Below are 19,420 nucleotides of genomic sequence, written 5' to 3' on the forward strand. Positions count from 1 at the left end.
ACAGGTATAACAAGTAACGGCAACGGATGAGTTTGTACAATACAATGTAAGTCAACAATGAACATGACATCCTCTTTCAACACACAATAAAAGGCTTCATATTTTAACTACAAACACTTACTGTACGATGTGTCTCCGCAAAAGTCAGGAACTTATGCACGTCTGGAGGAAGGCCCTCTGTACCACTGCTGCTTGCATCAGCTGCATGCTGCAGGTCTGGTAACGGTGAGAGGGGTGCCATCTCTTGATGGATGTGAGCCAACTGAGTTTCCCTACTTTCAGAGCGATACTCTCGACGCCTTGCAGCATCTCGTGCACCAGGTGGACCAGGAGGTGCAGCTGCATGTACGAGAAAGAATGCCTCCACTGCAGGCTGCAGTACAAGAACAGCATGTTGGTCCTGAGTGTCTGCTAGCTCCCGCAGGCAATCACTGAGTGTGTTCCACAAGCCCTCTAGTTGCAGTTCTTCGCTTAATGGTGGAAGTTCAGAAGTCGTACTGTTGCATGCTGCTGCGGGCCGGTTTACTGAAAGCACGAGAAATTGCATTAAAGCACTTGCAGGTTGCACAATGCAATGCTTGCTTATGGATAAGTTGACTAGTTAAAATTTGATACTTCAGATAAAACATAGCTTCACTAAAAAAATTTTCATTTATACACAGCATCAAATATATTGCAGCATAGAAATGTGACTGTTCAAACTGAGCATAGGACTCAGAGAACCAGGGCACAAGGGGGCAACAATTTCTGAAAACTAGCATATAGGTTTCACCAATATATCGAGCAAAAAATCCCAAATGTAGAATGCACATACTGTCGAACAAAACTGTCGAACAATTGGGCATACTGGTAATTGGCAATACATGGACAAAAGGCCCAGTTGGCACAATAGTGTTCTCATTGCCAGAATAACTGAAGTTGCAGATATGGAAATTACATCCTGGATAAAAGCTGCCAAAGATATGTAGACAAAGACGAATAACAGAGCAGCTAACTCGCTCCGTCTGCATTCTGCTAACGTGGTTAAGGCAATGAATGTGATTTCTCCAATGCAGTCGAACTCCTTTATAACGAATGCCTTTTTCACAAAAAAACTGCTACAACAAACTTTTTCGGTGCTCTTCTCAAACTATATAGGACCATAGGACCAATGTAATTCTTGAACATTTTCAACAAATTTCTTTATAACGAACATACCAGAATAACTAAGCTATTTTTCGGTCTTTTACGTCGCGTTTGGACTTCTACAACGAAATTGCACCACTAGTTACTCAGAAAATTGGTTGAGAGAAGCGCGCGGAGGAGCAGCCCGCTTTTCCCCAAGCCATGACGGTTAAGTGACGTCACACGTGGCCTGGTGGTCAGTCCTTGGTCAGTGGTGGTCAGTCCTTTGGAGCACAGCTGTTGGCTCTCAAGTGACACGGTCATCTCCATTCAGCTGACGGGAGACCTTGCAGGCTCGCGCTGCAGGGGAGGAGGTTTTCTCACCCCCTACATCGCCCCAGAAAATTTTTTGGGGACCCCCTCTATGCTCTTTTAATGCGCACGTGTTCAAACCGTAAAACAGCAAATCGGGGTCGCCGCATTGTGTAACCATGGCCTCATCACAGAGCAACTGGTAAAGTTCCACTCTTGACCACTGCTGCAAAAATGAGCGTGACGTCATGTACGGCCAGTATGTGTGTATAAGACGACGTCGGACCACGTGTAGCTAACAGTCGTAGGCCTAACGCGATGCCACAATGTCAGGCGCACCGACAACTGCCAAGCGAAAGCAGTTCATGCTGAAGAAGATTGCTGTCCTGCGGGCTGTCCATTGTGGGCGTAAAAAGTGTCACATTGCGAAAGACTTCGTAATTAGTCCGTCGACACTCGCCGCTTTTCTGAAGGATCGTAGCAAGCTGGAGAAAGAGTACCAGAGCAACCAGGGGCCGCCAGCACGGAAAAGAATCCGAGGTTCCAACTTCGATGACATTGACAAGGCCGTCTACAAATTGTTTCTGGAGGTGAGATCTGAAGATATTCCAGTGCCAGGACCTATGTTGTGTGCGAAGGCAAGAGACTTCGCCATTATGTACAACATCGACTAAATGTTCAAGGATACGCAAGGCAGGCTTCGTGCCTTCCGTTCTCGGCATGATGTGTGCAAAAATGTGACTGGAGAGGAGAAGTCAACTTCTATGCACTTTTCTACAATTTGTTATCGGAGCGTACATTGACCGCGAAGGGTGACAAGTGCAAAGGTGGCAAAAGGTCCGAGGAAATAATTGCTGCAATATGACCGGGACGACAAAGCTGAAGCCCCTCGTCATAGGGAAGTCACCGAAGCTGCTCGCTTTCAAAAACGTGCACAGCCTTCCAGCAGACTACTACTGGAACACGAAGGCGTGGATGACAGCAGCAATTTTCGCTGAATGGTTGGTCCGACTGGACCGAAGAATGAGAGACGAAAACAGGAACACTGCTCTTGTCATAGACAATTGCTCGGCCCACTCGAAGCCTCCAAAGATGAGCCACGTGAAAGTGGTGCTTCTCCCACCCCACTGCGCAACACTCCTTCAGCGTCTTGATCAAGGGAAAATTCGTTCAGGAGGCACCTGCTCGAGCGAATTCTCATTAATATACGAGTGAAAGCTCCAAGGTCAATGAAAATCGATATTCGTCAAGCCATTGAGATGTCAACGGGAGCGTAGTGGAACGTGCGGCACGAGGTGATTCAGAACTGTTGGCGGAAGGCAAGGTTCATTCAGGCAAAGCTTGTACAAGACAGCTTCAAAGAGACAATCTCTACAGAAGGTGTGGGAAGAGTATGCAGATTGCTTATATATCCCAGAAGCGGTCATCCCAGCGGACTATGTGCGTGTGGATGACGGCGTTGCTGTATGACCGGAACTCACGGATGCGGACATTTGTGCAGAAGTGCAAATGAAAAAACAAACCAAAAGGAGCGAAAGTGATGATGAAGAAAGTAACGAAGAGGAAGAAGGATTTCATGTGCCAAAAGTGACTGCAGTGGAAGCCATGCAGGTGATCGATATAATTCATCATTTTCATTCTTCCTGCACTGACGTGCCAGATTCGCAGTTCAAGAACCTGGACAACCTGGAAGTCTGCGATAAAACCATTGGTAAAAAAAAGCTCAGACTTTTTCACACCAAAATCAATGTGTTCATACGTGTCCCCCGGTTACCTTTTCATTACGATGCTGGTGCATATCAAAACCGAAACTACGTGGTACGCCGCTGGCGCCACTATTTGCCACAGTCAGTAAGAGCAATGGTTAAGGCCGCTGGTTTTCTGCTGCGGCAAATTCAAAATTCTGCGGCACTCACTCGTAAATTCCGCGATTCTCTGCGGCAAGCAGTCAACGGCTACTTGAAATGGGAAACAATTTTATTTTCTCGGATAATGTGGGGGACAAAAATATTTTATAAAATTAGATTGAAAGCACTGTTGTGGCTCAGCATTACATACATGATATCTTGATTTCTCCTCTGACAACGACAAAGGTCTGTCACCTGCAATCATCTTATACCTGCTGAAAGATCTTCCAGCATCTACAGAGTTTATAGGGGCTTTATAGGAAGATTATAGGAAGAAGCTTACAATACATGCCCTGTGGAAGTTACAGGACACCCTTTTTGCTTCTGGCCAGTACGCATTAGTTAAGAGTCTTTTTCAAACTCAGACATCGAATCAAAATCCCCCACTGGTACCACTAACTGCACACGGGAAGGACGCCACCCCTTCTTCAGGCGAAGTATGCACAATAAACTTGGGCTAATATTATCTTAAGCTAAACTACAATCTCTCTGTGCTGGTCCTGCAGCATGGGCAGTTTTGTAAAGCAGGCTTCATCTCATGCTTACATTCTTCAGGTGAAGCCCACTTTCGAGAGGTGTCATTTGTATTCGGCGAATAGTCGGATATTCAGAAATCCGAACATTGGGTATTCGATTCGCGGATGACATACTTCAAGTGACTGATATTTGATTCGAATTCAATGACTCGAATATGTGGACACCCCTAACAATAAGGGATTCCCTGCCAAACGAAGTATTCCACGATATTTCGCGGAAAACCCAGGGCCTTCATAATCTTCCTATAAACTCTGTAGATGCCAAAAGATCTTTCAGCAGGTATAAAATTACTGCAGGCGACAGACGACATTCTTTGTCAGAGGAGAACACAAGATAAATGCTGAGCCACAACAGTGCTTCGAATCTGTAATTTTATAAAATGTTTTTTTTTTTTTTTTTTGTTCCCACATTACCCAAGCAAAGAAGGTGTTTCCCATTTCAAGCAGGCATTGACTGCATGCCGTGGAAAATCGTGGAATTTACAAGTCTGTGCCGCAGCGGAAAACCAGGGGCCTTACTCATGAGCATGGATCAGCAGAGTTTTTAAACCCGAATTCGCATGAACTAATGCATCCGACTAACTCCATATTTTTACACCCTGAATTTCAGAAAATCAATTTCCCGAAAACGTCTGGCCCTAATGTTGAAGAGGCAAAACATTGGTATCCACTGAAACTGAAAATCTTGGCAAATGGATGTCCATGTCGTAAGACATGTGGAAACATTTTGAAACTATTCCAAATTCATGTTACAACAGACAGTGAGAGAACAGCAAATTTATCTTACCCCCATCAACATCCATGACTGCAGTTCGACCTTCGCCAATTCCGGCTGTTGAACCGACAGGTGCTGTAGAGGCTGGTTGGTCACATGGAGCAGACGCTACAAGTTATGTACAGAAGCATATAAAAAACGGATGTAATGTGTGAATGCTCAGAACTTCTAAAAATGCTGATAGTAATTAATAAGCTGTACTGGGCAGTACTACATACGAATACTTACATTTAGGTTGGGATAGAATGCAAATGTGTCAGTACGTGCATCAGCAGTTCACAGCTATTCTCATATTTAATGCTTATATATATGCTGCATGTCATTTGAGAGCAGGGAGACCATTCAATGTGTACTGACATTTTTAACAATAGAGAACATTAGGGCTGTGCGAATATTCAAAGTACAGTTGCTGACCGCTTTTCTTCTAGAAGCCACAAAATCGGTCCAAATTATCGACCAGTCAGAATTTTCAGTCAATGACACAAATCTCTCCCAAAATGATTTTTATTTAAAGGGACTGAAAAGTGAAAAATAACCTCCATATTTCTGCCCACTATCGTGCACATCATCATTGTTTGGTAACACACAGAAAGCATTACTTCTCAATTTGCAATATTTTTTACGTATAAATATTTTGAAGATTGCCGGAACATGAACGGTGCTGCAAACGAACGGCGAAAAAGAGCAACTTGGGTTTCGGGTCCAGGGCTCCCAGAGATTGGTCAACCCTTACCACGTGAGAGTTAATTTTGTAGAGAACAAAGTTGACGCACACTATCTTTTTAAAACGTCAATCAAACAATCGAAGTCAAACTAATGGGATCTCCTGCACTACAGAGCTCTGTAACCTCATGTATGATGCATATTCTAATGAAAAGTTTCCATCCTGTTAGAGACTTACCTTTTTGTAATGAGCTTAGCACAGCTTCTCGCAACTGGATCACAACTTTGAGCACACGCAGAAAGAAAGCTTGAGAAGACATTTTGGACGTAAGTGCTGCCATCGAGGGGAGCTGTAGTTCACGACCTCCTTTGGCCCGACTGTTTGCAGTCGTCCCCCGAGTCACAATCACGACAGGAGAGCACGTAAAGCGGTCCTGGATGGTTCCTGGAGCAGGGCGAGCGTTTGAACCTGCATTAACCATAGAGTTACATGTTGCTTATTAACACATACATGATATATGCTGTAAGTATATACAGACGCCAGCCGATATTTCCCATATGTCTGCCATATACAGTAGAATCTTGATTACTGTACAAGTGGTTAAATTCACGGCCTTAACAATACACAAATTCGGATGGAGGCACATTTGGGGAGTATTTCGCAGGACCTTCATTTCGCACTACGTTGATCCTGCACCAGAGTTCTTAGGGGCGTCACTCAGTTCAAAGGACCTTATTTTCACACACACAAAAAGAGAGAAACATGAGCAGAATTGACGAAAATTACCAACATTGTCTGCTGCTCCACACTTCCTGAATGTGAGTTACTTCCAACGTGGCGCACACAAAATATCTTTGTGGGTCAATTGCCGACCAATAAATCAGACTTTCCACTTTTCCGTTTCCTTGAATCAAACCCCACTGTAAAAATTCTTCATGGAACCTCCCTGACAACATCAGCTGAAGCACATCATACCTGCAGGTCGTGCAGCATCCCTTTCACTTTCTTCAAGAGCTCGCCGTTCCTTGGCCAGCCTTGTATTGAGTGCTCGTAGCTCAGACAGCAGTGCCCCAATCGAGGTGGCTACAGTAGATCCCAGATCCCTTGCTCCATCCATGAGCAGCCTCAACACCACCTGCCGTGCTGACGGGCAGCCACGTGAAAGACGCAGCAGCAATGCTGTAGCATCCTCAAGACCTTCCTCTGAGCAAGCTTTCGATGTCAATGCCTACAAGAAGCATACTACTATATACATCACGTATACAGTACATATAACCACATGTTCACTACATGCAGGTTCACTATACAGAGGCTCCACTGTACGAGCCACTGTCAAACCCACACATAACGGTCCTTCGTACACTGACACAGCAATAGTATGCCTTGTTTCTATGGAAAGTAGACCCGCGTGTAACAATGGAGCTCATCATTCTCAGTACTCATACAGCAATGTCTAACGCACTGCCACTCGCATAGAGTCTTTAAAGGGGCAATAAACAGGTATACAAGGCGCACTGTTTTTGAATGTATCGTGATACGTTGCCGACGGTGAACGTTTTCCAAAAATTGTTGTCGCAAAAAAGTAAATAATGACGCCAAACCGACTGAATATTCACTGCACTCTTTCGCCCTTATGCTCCGCCCTGCGATCTCCTGGCGACAATAGCGACACGTCATTTTGACGTCCCGCATCATCAGCCATTTAGAATGTGGGACGCCTATACGTCAATTTTGTTGTAATATCGAGAGGTGAGGTCAACTCTAAACACATTCCCACTTGTCAAATCCAAGATAGCCAGTTCAAACCGTACCAAAACCCCTCAATATTATATTTCACGTGCGCACTATGTTTCCGGTGCTGTATTGCTCCGCGAGGTCACCGCGATGTCCCCACAACCGGCTCCCTCGCGAGATGCAGCTTGTCTCAATGGGGTCCGTCATTGGCTAGGAGAGCGAAAACTCCCCCACTTCCAGCGCCTAGAATTCGGTGTTGCTATACGCTGAAATATAATGACGTGACTCGGTTCCAAGTATAAGGAGAGGCTCGCGCGGATTATGCACTTTGAATGGCATTGTTTCGTGTTAAAGACGCTCGCTAGAAGCAAAAGAATTTCATATTTGGATATCGTGAGCTATGTTCTTTCATTGGGCATAATAATTGGAGAATGTTCCCCGACCTGTTTTGTGCCCCTTTAACGTGACACGGCTTGATGCATTGCAGACTTTGATGAATAGGGTTGTGCAAACAGAGATTTGGGTTCAAACCGCATATGAATTAAATATTATTTTTTTTCGAATAATAACGAATCAAATATACCCAAATATGGCTACGTGTACTACACTGAAAGCTATTTCTTGAAAAATATTTTGTTTCAGTATTTCAGTAAAGGGCATACTCTAGATTCAGACAAGCCGCTTATCTTAGCCAGGGAAAATCGTTGGGGCCTATGCAAACAATTGGAATCCTGGTACATAAGAAAAACACAAGGAGCTATCAACAGACACCCCGGACCACTGCCCGACTGCTAAGCTCCCTTGGTACTTAAATAGGCTGGGGCAGGCGCTCGTATGCCATTCTGATGATGGAATCCGCACAGATTCTGAAACGTCATTTTGAAGTGTTTTAAATGTTGTGTGTGCCGGTGTGTATTTTATGTAATAAATATGACTGTTCCTGGCATTTGGACTGTTTTCAATAACAAATTAGCATAGCTTCAAATATTTGCACAGAAACATGGTGTAGCTGGAGTAGTTCGTAGATCGTTCGTTTCATGTTTGCAGAAATGCTCACCTCAACAGCCAGTTTTAGATGTTGCTCTAGCACGGCTTTTTCAAGTTCCTGATTCTCATCTGCAGATGGCTGAGGTGTCTTGGGAGCTGCAAATTCAAAATTGTTGCGTCAGAAAAGCATCCTAATGTGCACATGCTTCAGAGACTGCAGAAAAGCTAAAAGAGAAGGACAGAAAGGAAAGTGAAACAGGAGCCTGACATAGCAAACGAGACTCATCTATAAGGGAGGCACCACTATGCGAGGAGGGATTAAGCCAGAATGAAGTGCGCTTTGTGAGTGAGGCATTACCTTGTTGCATGTTCATTGTGTGAGGTTCGTGAGCTCTCACTGGTGTAGCTGTTCGGTGTATTGCGTGCAGCAGTGAGATTGAAGCTGGTGTGAAGCATAGTGAAGTGAGTTAGATATTGTGTCATCACGGCATATACTAACCGTGTAGACAAAGAGAAATTGTGGTATCAACGGCTCAATCATCAACGGTATCAACAACCAGGAGGGAATGAAAAAGATGTAGATTGTAGATGTAGATTTTAAGACAATGCTCACACCTTGCTTCTCTCTTTTCGTTGAATTTAATTTGCGTTTGATTTGCTCCAAATATTCATAATTCTTCTTTAGCACTGCCAACTGCGATGAGCATACCATACGCAAGGCCGAACTTGTGCTTTGACATATTCTGACATGTAGATGGTTTCCTAATAATCAAGTCGATAATTACTTTGTCTTTTCACTGTAAAGACTACAGTGGTACCTGATTGAAGGATTGGTGACACAACAAAAGCAAAATTTGTTTCTTGATTTTTGAGAATGATTTGAAATTTGCAACAAAATCATCAGTTGAAAATGCCACAGGTAATGCAATAACCTCACTATGTTTCTGTACATATCAAGTGACATGTCGGGTGAGCAAGTTAAATCCATGAAGGATTGCAATATGGCAGTCATCGAAGAAACCCAAACAGTAGTGGGGCCCGAACCATACACCTCTCGATTGCCATCATGCAGCATCCATCATTTGGTAAATCAGCACCATGCATATCATAGGCTTTCCATGTCCTAGAACAGTCATAATATAGTATGTATAGGTCAAGACCATATTGATGTATCCATAGAATCTGTATTAGAAGTTAACTGATGCCTCCTTTTTCGAGTAAAATTCTACAGAGCTACTTACCATAGTTAGTTCTACAATTCTTAGCAGTGCTGCACACCATATCCTAATGCAAGGGAGCCTAAATAGAGTAGTGACAGAGCTGCTTTTTTAAAACGCAAACCACGTTTTCTACTCTAAAGGGTGACGCAGCCTGTTCAACACATGGATAGCTAGAATCACTGTTGTATTCCAACAGAGCACCATTTACATAGCACACTGGAAAGAGAGAACTGGGCAAAGCTTAGAGAGGTACAAGTACAAAAAAAAAAAAAAAAAAGGTGAAGAAAGAATGGTGCAGTGCACATCTGTATAAGTCAATATGCAAAGTAGTAACGTCTATTACAAAGCTGTAAAAAGAAAGAATGTGCACTTGTGATAACTAAACTTGCAAATGGGGAAGCGTAAATCCTAAAACCCTGCAAAATAGGATATCACACGCATAAAATTCTGACGACGCACTGCTCGGATCACTTGACTGCTCTTCGATCCTATTGCCATATGCAACACACAGATCAGCTACCTCACTGCGAGTTCACAAGATTCATTCCAGTATCACCCTTTCTCGCACAGTGGACAGGACACTCCTGAGCAAGCTCCTCCCTCGAAGAATAACATCACACACCACAGAGGAGTGGAGTGTATGGTAGCAGGCCGATTTTGTACAGAACAACCAGTCACTCCTGATGGCCCGTTCAATTAGTTAAGCATGGTTTGGAGCAGTCCATATGCCCGTTCACTGTTCCTTTAATGACCCACACTCGAATTGCTCAGACTAACCACGAAAAGCTGTGGCTGTTTTCAGCACTGCTTTGCTGTGGAAATATGAGCTATGATAACCTAGCACTTGGCATAAAGATGCATGTTCAACAGGAAATTTCAATTTAAACCGATCTCACCTGGTTGGGGAACAACAGTGGCTGCTGGTGTGCCAGATCGAGGATCTTGTCTGGAGCATGAAGGCACCTCTGTAGCACGGCCCAACACTGCCCCCTCCAAGTCTAAGGAAGCAGTAGTGTTTGCAGGTACTGGTGGAGCTGCAGGCTCAGTAACCTAGATCAAGTCATAGCTTCATTCCAATCGCTGCATTATGCAAGATGTTCAAACATTTTGTCATGAAGTGGTTATGTTTTCCGTGTCAATAGAAGTGAATGCACTAAAGCTGCTATACTACATTGTACTAGAGATATAAAAGAGTGCTGATGATCAGTAGTTAATGTGTTACATGTAGGGCCAGAAGTTTTCAGGTGTAACCCTATTTTCCCCCAAATTTACCCCTTGAATATACAGCTGATCACTTTGCACTTAATCCAAAAAATGACAATCTGACAACTGACAGTCTTTGTCACACGTCAGGAGGAGGAGGAGGAGGAGGAGGAGGAGGAGGAGGAGGAGGTGGTGCAAGGCGCAATACATGACTTTGTGCGAGCGTTTTGTTTTTCTGGCATTAGTCTCAAACATGCCAACAGCGAACTTGAACATGTCATGACGAAGTACAGCCCTGCTACATGAACTATGCCATTGACAAAAAAACCGAGGGAGAAGCACTTTGGCGAGGTCGCAGCTGCAAGTGTGCGTTGACAAAGAAAGACAATATCAGCATCATTGTTGATGACTCGCCAGACGTTCAGGCATTCCCACTGTGAACACACTGTGGTCAACAACTTATTCAAGGACCCTAACAGGGCTTGAAAGGCAGCAACAAAAGGCCTGGTACGACATATAGTGATTTGCTATATAGAGCTAGAAAATAGTGCTATATTTTCCTCCTTGCAGTGCTGCAAACTGCTAAAAAATAGTGCTTGCCGGAGTTGAGCTTGTGTTCTCGTTCCCGTGAGCTCGTTCAGTGCTAATTTTGGCACTCGATTTGTGTTGGCCAATGATGAGCTCTTTCAGCGATGACGTCGCGGAGGCCCTGAAGTTGTTTTGATTCTGCATTTCATGACACAGCGGCCGCATTGGAACTGTCAAGCACCATCCAAAATATCTGGTAATTTTCTGTTTACTCAAATGATCAAACTTGTTCATCTGCATGCTACTGAACTCCAGAGGCGCCATGACAGGAAAGGCCGGAAACGACCACCGAACTTGCGCTAAATTATAGCTAAGGCCTCTGGTTTTCTGCTGCGGCAAATTCAAAATTCTGCGGCACCGACTTGTAAATTCCGCGATTTTCCGCGGCAAGCAGTCAACGGCTGCTTGAAATGGAAAACACTTAATTTTCTTGGATAATGTGAGAACAAAAATATTTTATAAAATTAGACTGAAAGCACTGTTGTGGCTCAGCATTACATACATGATATCTTGCGTTTTCCTCTGTCAAAGACAAAGGTCTGCCTCCTGCAATCATTTTATGCTTGGTGAAAGATCTTTCAGCATCTACAGAGTTTATAGGAACTTTATAGGAAGATTATAGGAGGGAGCCTACAATACATGCCCTGCGGAAGTAACAGGACACCCTTTTTGTTCCTCGACTGTAGGCATTAAGAGTCTTTAAAGGTGAACTCCCAGACATCAAATCAAAGTCCCCCACTGCCACCGCTAAACCGCACACAGGCTATATGTCGGAACAGGCCTCAACACAGATGTGGTGACAAGTTGTGGTCTTTGGCCCTTCACAGTAGCACAGTGTCAGTCAATAGTTTGAGTCATGCAGAGACTCGTTTTCAATGGTAACCAAGTGTGAGAATATTAAACCGGAGTGATGACATGTTGCAGTATGTGCATGATGTTGTAGGTCAACAAAAACATTTAAGTACAAGCATAAAAAAATCCCCAGAGTTCCTTGTACCATCATACTCTAGTTAATATGCCGTGCTTGTTTTCTTTGACATCGACTGAAAGGAGCATGGAAGTGACATTTAACGTGACTCGAAACCCTGCTTCATCTGTGAAGCTGTCCACAAGGAGTCACCATGCAAAATATTTCCGATCTGCGGCGTAATGTCACTGTGCAATACATTTTACAAAAGACAGTCAGAGAACGGCAGCCGCAGGAGAGAGACACGAGCCCGGCGTGACGTAGAAGCTGCTCAGTGCCTTTACTCTTTGTTTTTTAATCGCGGCTCGCGCGCCACTTTTACATGTTTCAGCTGTGCCGTTGGACGTCACTGATCACGTGCCGTAGCCCGTGATACGTGACGCAGTCTTTGGCTTCGCTTCGGCGCTCTTCGGATGTGGAGACTGTTCTTTAAAGCTGTGCAGAACAGAGCCTTGCGCGTGGTCTCTGGGTTACCTGCGCTCATCGTTCTTTTGCAGCAGCTCATTTTATTTGTTGTAGAAGACGTTGCAGCGAAAAACTAAAAATATTTTTGGGGTGACTTCCATGCTCCTTTAAGGGATTCTTGTTGTCATGCTTTTTATAATTGAATAAAACCTGGTTCCAGCTCATGGGCATTTATACGTACCACTTTTCAACTCGAATTTGCATGAACATACCTACTGAAGCATAACCCCAATTTTTACACCCCAAATTTGAGAAAATACATATCCCGAACATTTATGGCCCTAGTTATATGCCACATGAATTGGCATAATTACGGGCACTTAAATAGAACACGAAAAATAGTTTCCCCCTGAAAAAAACTAGGGTACTCCAAAACGGAGTTGGTACATAAAAGAACAGATGCCACATACTGTATTCACTCGCATTAATGCACTATTTTCACTCAAAAACAAAGTGTCATAGAGAAAATGTGAGGAAAAAGAACTGAACATACAAGGATGCGGCAGCGCCACTGAGCCAATGATTAGAACTGAGTCACCATCATCACGAATAAAGTATCCTAGAACTCGCAATAGTCAGAGTAGGACACAACAAAGATGTACTCTATATAGAACTCTACATAACGAATTTCTAAAGGGTGACTCATTTTTTCATGAAATAGAGAAATTCGTTAAATGGCACAAGCCAAGTGAAAAAAGATGGTCGTCAACAACACCTGTGCTGTGCGTACCGCGAAACACCACCATCTGTCATAAAACGAATACCATGCTATGAAGGGCGCATCACGTAACGCTAGGTAATACGTAATTAACAATATCGCTTCAAACATTCATAACTTCGGGTGATGGTTTCTCCTGGTTCTCCTGCGCGCTCATGTATCGACGATTCTTGGATAGTCCGCTTTCACTCATGACGGCTGACAAATGCGCAAAAACAAAATTCCAGAAAGAACAAGAGTACACCGCCATTAGATGGGCCTGGTTCACGGTGTTTGGGGGCACTCCGAACCGTATTCTGCAGCACCATTTGTGGTCGTGTGGCCGGAGGTTTTTCCGTACATAGGCACTTGTCACCTACTCTGCAGCTCTGAAAAATCGTGGCACAAGGATTTCCACAAAAGAGACGACGTTCCCGGTACAGCGGTAAGGCAGGGAACACACCGGACACGATCGTCTAGCAAGGGCACTCTACACTAGAGGAGGGCAGTTGGCGCTGTGGTCGCCCTACGAAACTTTAGTGCAACAGGCCCATACAGAAAAGAAGGAGAAATGGGTATCATATAGACGTTTGCACAGATGGAACTTTCACCGGTGGTGGCGTCATGCCCATTTTTTTACCACTGACGGCGTCGGCGACAGCGGAGCGAACAAAAACAAGTCAAAAACAGCACAAAACTGCAATCTACTGTCATTCGGCGTCAACAAAAGCAAATTAGACATCACGAGAGGCCTGCAATGCGAGTCTTCATGTCTGAAAACCGGGGCAAAGAGGCCCTCAGCAAAGGGCAGGCCTCTCAAGCAGCCCGGTTTCGAAACTGTGCTTGTCGCGTGTAGCTGTCATTTGTAGTGTTCTGGGACCCGCCCTTTTATGGCTTGCCTACCGCACGTGACGAAAACTCACGAAACTCACGAACCACACGAAAACTCACGTGGGGACAACGGAGAGGGGAAGGTTTCTTCTCCCGAAGCCTCCTACATTGTAAGGTGCCTGCTCAATCGCCTTGAACTCGGGTTTCTGAATATTCGACTATAGCCGAATATGAACGGCACCTCCCGAAAGCGGGCTTCACCTGACGCTTCCCTGCATGAGGTGAAGCCTGCTTTACAAAATTGCCCATGCCAACACAGTCAGATTGTAGTTTAGCTTAAAGGGGCACTAAACAGCTCCAGGAATATTCTCCAGTTATTATGCTCTATGAAAGAACGTGGCTCACGATATCCCATTGTGAAATTCATTTACTTCTAGCGAGCGCCTTTAACCACGAAACAATGCCATTCAATGAGCATAATCCACGTGAGTCTCTCCTTCCTACTCGGAGAGCACCTACGTCACACGTCTCGCACGTGTAGCAAAGCTGCATTGTAGTCACTGGAGATGGGGGAGATTTCGGACTCCTTGCCAATGACGGGTCTCGTTGACACAAACAGCAGCGTGCGGGGAGAACCGGTTGTGAGAACACCGCTGTGACCTCGCAGAGCAATACAGCGCTGAAAACATAGTGCACACATGAAATGGAATATTGTGGGCTTTTGGTACCTTTTGATCTGGCTACCTTGGGTTTGACAAGTGTAAATATGTTTAGAATTGACCTCACTACCCGATATTAAAACAAAATCAGTGTATAGGCGCCCCGCATTTTGAATGGTTGATGGTGCAAGACGTCAAAATGACGTGTGGCTATTGTCGCCAGGGCATCGCAGGGCGGGGCATGAGCGCGAAAGAGTGCAGTGAATATTCGGTTGGTTTGGAGCCATTATTTACTTTTTTGCGACAAAAATTTTCGCTAAATGTCACTGTAGGAAACGAATCACACTGCATTACAAAAAAGTGCACCTTGCATACCTGTTTATTCCCCTTTTAAGATAACATTATCCCAAGTTCATTGTGCCTACTTCACCTGAGGAAAGGGTGGTGTCCTTCCCATGTCCAGTTTAGCGGTGGCAATGGAGAATTTTGATTTGATGTCTGTGAGGTTGCCTTTAAAAAGTTGCATTGTAAACTCCTTTCCTATAAAGTTCCTATAAACTATGTAGATGCTGAAAGACCTTTCATCAGGTATAAAATGATTCTGAATATAGTCCAATTGCCGGGAGTAGACATCTTTACTAGTTTGAACCGCACCGGCTTTCAACAAACATAACAAAATACAGTTAACGTTTCGGGTCCCATTTGGGTCCCATCATCAGAATGACGCTGTCCTGGTCGTCACCGGGTATTTACGTAGAAGAGGAGCGTAGCATTCTGGGAGGGGGCCTGGTTGTCGATTGATAGCTTCTTTTGTTTTCTTTATGTGCCATGACTCCAGCTGTCTCCTCACCCCCCATTTGTTCTTTTTCGCTAGAATGCATGGGTTGTCAAGGTCTGAAGGAACAAGAATGAAGGAACACAAGAAAGATATCGAGAAATCAGCAACAAACCCAACAGAACTGTGTGAACACGCGCGCAAAACAGGACACGTGTTAGACCTTGACAACCCATGCATTCTGGCGAAAAAGAACAAATGGGGGGTGAGGAGACAGCTGGAGTCATGGCACATAAAGAAAACAAAAGAAGCTATCAATCGACAACCAGGCCCCCTCCCAGAATGCTACGCTCCTCTTCTACGTAAATACCCGGTGACGACCAGGACAGCGTCATTCTGATGATGGGACCCGAATGGGACCCGAAACGTTAACTGTATTTTGTTATGTTTGTTGAAAGCCGGTGCGGTTCAAACTAGTAAAGATATAAAATGATTGCAGGCGACAGACCGCATCAGAGGAGAACACAAGATATCTTGTATGTAATGCCGAGCCACAGCAGTGCTTTGAATCATTAATTTTATAAAATATTTTTCGTTCCCACATTATCCCAGAAAATGAAGTGTTTCCCGTTCCAAGCAGCCGTTGACTCCTTGCCGCGGAAAATCACGGAGTTTACAAGTCGGTGCCGCAGAATTTTGAATTTGCCGCAGCCTTAGGCATCCTACAATATAGGAGGCTATGCTCCTCTCTTCTTCATGGTGAAAGAAGAAGACACATGCAGAAGGCTTCCGCCGGCTTTCGTTGCCCAGAGACTTCATTAAATAGAGTCGACCAAACGAATGTGTTTCATTAAATCGCGCGCAAAAAATACATTGGCATCTATGGGCACGCGTATGAGTGATGGAAATTCTTCGTTAAACAGAGAATTTCACTAAATCGATGCTCATTACTGCCGTACTGCCATATTCTGCAACATGTAGGAGTCCAAGCCGCAGAATCAACCAGTATTTCCTAGTCTCCCTTTAGATCACAATCTTTCCAAAAAGGTTATCAACATAACTGTTCTGCAAAGCTGTGTTTGATAAATTGTGTGTGTGTGTTGTGTCTTCTTCCCTGTCTCTAGTTTCGTCCTCTTCGCTGTTCTGCCAAATGCTGGAGAAATTCTAGTTCTCTTAAAGATTTTCATAGTAATAGCAACAGATATCATGCCCAATGCCAAAACGATCCAACCAGAAGCGGACTTGGTGGCGGCCGCCTATCGTATTTTCTCATTTTTGTTAAGTTGTGATCAGTAGTCGTCCAGTCTATGTCTAACGTTCTTAGAAGACGATTTGCTGCCAGAAACATCCAGGAATTGCATTGCACATCAATGTCAGTCCACCAAGTATGACATTCAGTACGCCACTCATCGATTTCTCTCTAACCAGAACATTTAAGTATCCTTGAAAACTGTTCATCAGCTGCTGAGAAACCAAAAATGCTGTGTAATCTATCTCTAAAGCTTCTGGTTTTCTGCTGCGGCAAATTCAAAATTCTGCGGCACCGACTTGTAAATTCCGCGATTTTCCGCTGCAAGGAGTCAACGGCTGCTTGAAGCAGGAAACACTACTTTCTTGGATAATGTGGGTACAAAAAATCTGAAAAAATGGCTAAAAAATATTTTATAAACTTCAGCATTAGACGATATCTTGTGTTCTCCTCTGACAGCGAATGCCATTGTCGGCTACAATAATTTTATACCTGCTCAAAGATATTTCAGCATCAGCAAAGTTTATAGGAATTGACAACTACTTGATTGGAATAGCTCTAGATTTGGGGCGAGCACCCTAATTACGTTCTAAAACCCAATTACCGTTTTTACTCACATAATTTGCGCACTTTTTCAGCCTAAAAAAATCAGAAAATTTAGGTGTGCGCAAATTGCGCGGGAACGTTCATTACGATATTTAAATGACGCAAAACTTCAAAATTTTAGTATGCAGGTCATATAGGCTCTCGGAAGGGCAGATATTGACATAATCATTGCATTGCACAAGCGTGAAAGAAGCACCCAAATAGCACCGCAACCACAGACGGTCAGGAGGCAAAACTACGGCCCACTACCGCTCATATATAGGGCCTGACTTTTTCGGGTTTTATTTTTGGCCAAATTCGGGGGGTAAATATCGGGTGATATTCTTCATTTGAAAATTCGGGTGTATTTGGGTTAAATCCCGTTACAGCATATTCTGTCGTCAGGAATTCGTGTGTATTCGGGTGATTTTTTTTTGTTTATTAAAAATTTGTCTTAACATGGAACTAATGTTTAGCAATGTTATCAAACTTTATTTTAATGGACGCTTATGAGTGTGCCACGAGACCCGGATGTTTTTGGGTAGATTCGGGTTAAACCCGAATTTTAGAGATTTCGTTCGGGGGGTAAATATCGGGCGGATACGGGTTTAACCCTAAAAAGTCAGGCCCTACTCAAACATTGTCATGTCGTGCCGTAAGGTTTGTCCAACATTTCTTTCCACGTTTCATAGTTGGATTGACGGTGTCGTCCATCGCGTCAGTGGACCATCACTCGAAAGTGTGTGCAAATCAAACAAAAACACCACAACATAGCACTCACGGCATTGCGAAAAGCGATCGCCACTGACGCTGAGACGCTGGTGCGCAAATTACGAAATTTGTTGTTTTCTTGTCATTTTTAATGCTAAACAAAAAAATGTGATGCACGAATTTTGCGATGGTGCAAAATATGCGAGTAAATACAGTATGTTGCGGGGTTGATGTGTACCTTGGAGGAGTTGGGAGCGTGCGCAGCACGCGCTCTTATCTGATGCGATTTCGCGTGAGCGTGCAATATTTCTCCTACGACGCTGCACATCGTAGTAACTGTCCACATCGCGCCAATCGCGTCCTTCGACCCAATCGGATTTCTATGGAATTCCGTGCAAAAACGTCGTGAAATTTCGAGCAAAATAAGGGATTCTGCATAAGTCCGTGCCAAACAAAAGATTCCACGATGGATTCCTGAAATTTCGTGGAATCGTGGAAGACCCGGGGGCCTTATCTCTAATCTAACTCTATTGCCAGAAACCAATGTTTACTGGGTACCTGTTTTTGAGTACATACGAGCATGAAGCTACCGCTTGGATGGCACTCTGGACGGCAATCTACAGAACTCTACCTGTCGACAAAGAGTGTAGAGCACATTTATATTTTGTGTGCGCACGCGAGCATCACAGCATGCTGGAAAAATTTCCGGATCATCACTATCCGTCACATCACATCATCCGTCGTCACTTGACACGGCTCTGTTTTGCAGTTCTGGAAGCATAGCATTTTCATCGCCAGGAGTGATACTGTAACCCATTGCTGGTGGTACGTAGTGTGGGAAATGGAATAACAAGTCACCTCACAGTGAGGACCAAAGTCCTACAGTGTTCAAAAAGATATGCAGAAGATCCAACAGTTGGATCTTCTGCATATCATTATTATTGTGGACACTGGCTCTTTTCTTCACCTTCCTCTGCAGTGTTGAAAAAGGTCAGAAGTGCTTTGAAGGCCGAGCACTGGTGGGCGGAATTTGGCCATGGACCAAGCAATTCTGACAAAGTGAAGGGGCAAGAGTCCAGCTGATTAAGGTACAATCGAGCCCATTTATTACGATCTTCGATATAGTGATAACTCAGATATTAGTATCAAATTGCTGGTTCCCGTCAGCTCACCCAATGAAGTACATGTAAACAAGACATGGATATAATGATCGCCGTTGAAAGCATTTGCTCGCGTATAGTGATTAGAATTCTCCTGGTGGCCGGTAAAACACGCGAAAAGCAAGATTTTTAACTTAAAACAAATTATGGTGGCATTTTCAAGAGCCTTAGCCTTCGTGAGCGTTAAAGCGAGAACACAGTGCATTTATCCACGCATGACTGCCGGGGATTAGATGCGCGCGTTGCAAGGCACGCGACTTAGGAAGAGCAGAAGGGGCTCGCGAGAAGTAG

General features: G+C 44.2%; 1 protein-coding gene across 4 annotated transcripts in view; it reads right to left on the bottom strand.

The window, feature by feature from the left end:
- The window catches only part of LOC135396482 (E3 ubiquitin-protein ligase HUWE1-like), a 146,706-nt gene that overhangs the window by 11,145 nt on the left and 116,141 nt on the right, over positions 1 to 19,420 (bottom strand). For all 4 annotated transcript variants that reach the window (XM_064627475.1, XM_064627472.1, XM_064627473.1 and 1 more), the window contains exons 67-72: positions 10,136 to 10,289; positions 8,090 to 8,175; positions 6,274 to 6,526; positions 5,536 to 5,766; positions 4,647 to 4,742; positions 122 to 525 (exon numbers count right to left, since the gene is read on the bottom strand). In XM_064627475.1, coding sequence (XP_064483545.1) covers positions 122 to 525; positions 4,647 to 4,742; positions 5,536 to 5,766; positions 6,274 to 6,526; positions 8,090 to 8,175; positions 10,136 to 10,289 — 1,224 coding nt within the window. The remainder of the gene's footprint in view (positions 1 to 121; positions 526 to 4,646; positions 4,743 to 5,535; positions 5,767 to 6,273; positions 6,527 to 8,089; positions 8,176 to 10,135; positions 10,290 to 19,420) is intronic.

The sequence above is a fragment of the Ornithodoros turicata genome, chromosome 6, assembly GCF_037126465.1.
Source record: "Ornithodoros turicata isolate Travis chromosome 6, ASM3712646v1, whole genome shotgun sequence".
NCBI lineage: Eukaryota > Metazoa > Arthropoda > Arachnida > Ixodida > Argasidae > Ornithodoros > Ornithodoros turicata.